The 3,130-nt window shown below is 36.3% G+C and overlaps 1 protein-coding gene across 1 annotated transcript; it reads right to left on the reverse strand.

Annotated features, from left to right (window-relative positions):
• Nucleotides 1-2,915, reverse strand: LOC128672729 (uncharacterized). Its single transcript, XM_053750070.2, has 4 exons — nt 2,783-2,915; nt 2,408-2,584; nt 674-772; nt 1-330 (listed from the first exon to the last, which is right to left on the reverse strand). Exons 1-4 carry the CDS (start codon nt 2,856-2,858, stop codon nt 29-31), a joined length of 654 nt encoding a protein of 217 aa, XP_053606045.1. The 5' UTR covers nt 2,859-2,915; the 3' UTR covers nt 1-28.
• Nucleotides 2,916-3,130: the final 215 nt, after the last annotated feature.

The following is a 3,130-nucleotide window of genomic DNA, read 5'->3' on the forward strand; positions in this document are numbered from 1 at the left end:
GACTTTCACATTACTTTAATTTATTAAATCAATCATGTTCTTTAGGAACGTCGTATCCCCGACCAAGTACATACTTATTATACATGTCCTTAAACTCTGCATATGTGTCATGATGGCCTTCTACCCCTGTAGCGTGACTGTGTGTCTCAGTGTGTCCACAATAGCACACGTGGTCTTTACCGCAAAACGCTGGTTTCCCTTGCTCCATACACTTGTATATACATTTCCTGGCTAGACTCAGATTGGAACAGAAATGAGCTATCTGATGACGTCGTTCCAATTGCGAGTCATCCTTTCTTTCTTTGCTATAACTCTTTATTTCTTTCTTCGCTGTAAATTAAATATATTACTGGTTGTTATAAAAGGAAAGACATAAGTGATGTAATTAGTGATGTGCCGTTCCCGAAATGGATGATAACATTGAACGTTTCCGGGAAAGTCTGGGAATGGAACATCACTAGATACAACATACAGTATGATATGTACGTATATATAGGAAGATGTGCACTCGGTGGAGGTAAAGTTAACGTCAAGTTGACTAGTTGAAAACCAGTTGGTATAATAATAACACTAAGACAGTTTTTCTGAAATTCACAGGATAACGAAGAATCTTTACGAGCATACAAGTTTCTAGTAAAGCAAAGCTTAGTTAATTAAGAAACAATAATCTTACTGAAATCAATTTCATCTTCATCTTCACTTTCGTAATCTGAAACTTCACCTGAATCTTCTTTATCTGTTTCTGTTTTTGCTCCTCTTATGAGCATTTTTTCTGAAATGAAGAATATACTCCTTGGTCTATCAATTTTTTATGTCAAAATCTTTCAACTTCATCGAAATAAAAATTTAAGAGTAGTTGAAAGATGTTTATTCTATTCTATAGATTTGTACGTGGTTTCACTCTCTCTTATCTGAGTGTTTTCCCCGTTTCCCAGTTTCTTCCTCAGCCACAAAGCGTCGGAGCCCTGAGTCCGCTGTAGTTTCACTACTAAGCTTCACTGTCGACTAGAAGGCTCATCTTCGTGTATTCTTGGAGGCTCAACTCATTCTTAGGGTGAATTATTATTTGCAACTCAATAAACTTTGACGTTAACTTTAATCTAGAAAAACGCAAAGTACGCCATTTTATCTAAACGATTGAGGTTAAAGTTAACGTCAAAGTTGACTGGTGCAATCCACTCTTAGTGTGGAAGATTCAGCTGCGATTGGCTCATTTTGATAACATTATTGTTGCGACTGGCAACACTAAGTTTAATTTTAATACTGGCAACATTGTATGTATCATTTTTTCTCTCTTCCTGCGTGTGCCAAAATAAAAGCATCGACTAACTAAAGCCTGCAATTTTTAATTCTCCTCAACGACGAACCTAAGCCAGCACCACAAAATACAGTCCACAAACAAAAGGAACAATTATAGCTGTCTATTCTCTTACAATGCCACGATTGGTTTTAGCATTGTGATTGTTAGCAAGTTTGTTATGTTAGGTAATGTAAAGATAATACGTATCTACCTATTTTATCACTTTATTGAATATCGTTTATCAGCGAACTTTTTTTTGTTGAACTCTAATTTTCGCGTGTTAACAGTTACATTCGGAGGTGTGAGCTGGGAGCCGTATAAAATTTACCATTATATTTTGAAGATTTGTCTATTATTCTTTGTCGTTTCGTACAAAATCCACAAGAAGATATGGAGTAGTCTTAATCTAGGGCGCCTAAAGCCGTATTATTAATAAAGTAGACGAATGTACATACGTATATTTAGTATTTGAAAGTTTATTTGCGTTATGTACCGCGTCGTAAAATGAACAGCTTTGCGAAGCTCATCCTGCTGGGGTCGTTTTCCTGGACGTCGACGATTTTATTTTATTTGGAAAGCCAACAGCCATACTTACGTTATAGATACAAAATTAGCAACATTCTACATGCAACAAAGTCCATCTGGCGTTAAAAAAGGCACTAGATCGTATTGCGTGAAAGGCGCTAGTCAAGAGAGCTACAGCTACTAGTGGTCACGACCCTTAGTAAATAATTATATTAGGACTAATCACACAGACTGAGCTAGCCCCAAAGTAAATTCGAGACTTCTGTTTATGGGATACTAACTCAATGATACTATGTTTTATATCAAATATAACCGGGTCTTGGATTTTTACCTATATATGTATATAGGTAAAAATCCAAGACCCGGCCGAATCAGAAAAAGATCATTTTCCATAATGACCCGACCCTTGGATCGAACCCGGGACCTTTCGGTTGAGAAGCAAGTACTTTACCACTACGCCACTGACGTCGTCGAAACCCATAGCCGTGGATAGGATATGATTATGATGATGATTTACTATAAGCGCTTATTCGCGCTTAAAATTTCGGTGTACACTAGCCTTAATAGTCAATGAATACTCACTGGTAGTCAAAGCAGTGAGACAATAACACTTTCCGTCCATACAAATATGGTCGCCGCCACATTTCATATGGCAAAGTATTTGGAACTCGGAGTTTTTACACGGATTGGGGTTCTCCCGTGTTCGCAGCACCCCCACGCCGAAGTAATAGTCCGCAGATATTCGATCATTGCTTTGACCTTAAACAATAATGAGTTGGTATAAAACATCAGGCAATTTTTTTTTATGCTCTGATATAGAAAACGGTTACTTTAAAAAATTTATGGTGCATTGAGATTTTTTTTGAGTAATATTCAATACATGATTTTTTATTGTAAACACAGTTAATCGTCGAAAAAGACGAACTAGTGTGAGAAACTTAAACTAAGTAATCTTACCCGTTGTCGATTTAAATATGAACACAATAAAAAGTACAAACAAATCAGCTTGGATTTTCATAGTGGCCAGTAACATATTCTGATGTGAAACAATGCGAGTCGACAAATGAGGTTTTTAATTGATTACTCAGTCCGCGACTGGAGCGCATTTAAATGAACTTTTTAATTAAAAATTTCATTCAATGATGTACGTCTTAATTTCAAACCATCATTATTAGACCACGTTAAGTTGTGTTTCATTGTCTTCACTCGTGTCAAATCGACGACAGTTCTACTTATGCACTCGTTATGTTCAGCTCAGTCTCATTTTCTTTTAATATTTACAGATCAAATTTAATGTAACTATAT

This window comes from Plodia interpunctella, chromosome 9, assembly GCF_027563975.2.
Source record: "Plodia interpunctella isolate USDA-ARS_2022_Savannah chromosome 9, ilPloInte3.2, whole genome shotgun sequence".
Classification (NCBI taxonomy): domain Eukaryota; kingdom Metazoa; phylum Arthropoda; class Insecta; order Lepidoptera; family Pyralidae; genus Plodia; species Plodia interpunctella.